This window comes from Augochlora pura, unplaced genomic scaffold (assembly GCF_028453695.1).
Source record: "Augochlora pura isolate Apur16 unplaced genomic scaffold, APUR_v2.2.1 APUR_unplaced_6866, whole genome shotgun sequence".
Taxonomy (NCBI): Eukaryota; Metazoa; Arthropoda; class Insecta; order Hymenoptera; family Halictidae; genus Augochlora; species Augochlora pura.
This window is the reverse complement of record NW_027587480.1, coordinates 1-1,260: the sequence shown is the minus strand read 5'-3', so window position 1 is coordinate 1,260 and position 1,260 is coordinate 1. Positions and strand designations below refer to the sequence as shown.

At 37.5% G+C, this 1,260-nt stretch overlaps 1 protein-coding gene across 1 annotated transcript; it reads left to right on the top strand.

The window, feature by feature from the left end:
* Nucleotides 1–192: 192 nt before the first annotated feature.
* LOC144478037 (uncharacterized) lies at nt 193–1,187 on the top strand. Its single transcript, XM_078195759.1, has 3 exons — nt 193–310; nt 591–730; nt 815–1,187. Exons 1-3 carry the CDS (start codon nt 286–288, stop codon nt 1,025–1,027), a joined length of 378 nt encoding a protein of 125 aa, XP_078051885.1. The 5' UTR covers nt 193–285; the 3' UTR covers nt 1,028–1,187.
* Nucleotides 1,188–1,260: the final 73 nt, after the last annotated feature.

Genomic DNA, 1,260 nt, shown 5'->3' with positions numbered 1-1,260 from the left:
GCACAGTAATTGATATTTTAAACGTATCAAGAAAGAGGTTGGCATTGTTCTAGTCATGAACTAAGACAAATGGCTCTTTGTTCTGATACAATTACGTTGTATTCGTGATTGGTAATATGTACAATCAATGTGCAATTAGTCATTTTAATAAAATACGTTTTGTAGAATATTTACAACGATGAAATCCCACAATATACTTATGATCCAAAAGTTGGATTTATACTTAGAGCAGTCGCTAAGATTCATAGTGGAACATACACGTGCAGTGTCGCTAATGGTCAAAAAATGGATTTTGTCCTATATGTAGAAGGTGAGTATATTCGGTAAACAATGTTGGCATAACAGTCTAGTCTTACGAAACGTTCTCCATAATATTTCCACGCGTAAGACATTTCCATTTATTTTACAATCGTTTTGTTATTTTTATCGTAGTACAAATGCAGAGATAAGAACGTTACTTTATTAATATAAGAAAGATAGTAAATTAGGCGAAATTAATTTAATAATGAAAATTAGAAAATAAAAGAAGTACATTTTTCTGATTAGCAAGGTTTAGAGAATTTAACAATCCACGCTTTTTTCTTATGCAGGTCCGCCCGAATTGCCCAAACCAGTTATCAACAATACATTCGCGCATGTAATAAAGGGCGAATCTGTACACCTGATGTGCACCATATATAGTATGAATGGCGTCGAGGACATTGATCTATTTTGGGATCCACCGCAAGAAGTATCTATCCCGACATACAAGTTTTATTTGCGTTATCCATATCTATCTTAATTGGATTCGTTAATTCGACGCGTTAATTTGAAGTTTCAGATAGGCAGAGTGAGTACGTGGACCGATCATTGGATTAATCCAGAATTCATGTTCGAAAAGGCAGTCGTAATGACGATCGAAAACGTGATGTACAAGGACGAAGATGCCTACGACTGCAAAGCGATGTATCTTTACGATGAAGAGACATCACAGATGTATCTTCAGGTGCACGGTAAGTACGATGGCAACGTACCGTGTGAAACGTGACAATGGTGGCCAGAAGACTCGGCCAGATTTTAAATCGACGGAGTGGGGGATAATCAGGCGACGAAAAGAAATTCCCACACAGCAGAGTGAAGAGCACAACGAGTGCACATAATAATTCAAAACTACGAACGCGACGCGACGCAGACACTCTGCGAATTTAATTGCACAGAATTTCGTTTGCCCGATTCGTCACTTGCTTCTTGCGAATTGCTTTCTTGAGTTGCAAATTTCCA

Coding starts and splice junctions, on each gene's coding strand:
- LOC144478037 (XM_078195759.1), top strand. CDS start 286: ATGGATTTTGTCCTATATGTAGAAG. Junction 311..590: donor TTTTGTCCTATATGTAGAAG/GTGAGTATATTC, acceptor TTTCTTATGCAG/GTCCGCCCGAATTGCCCAAA. Junction 731..814: donor TTTGGGATCCACCGCAAGAA/GTATCTATCCCG, acceptor GTTAATTTGAAG/TTTCAGATAGGCAGAGTGAG.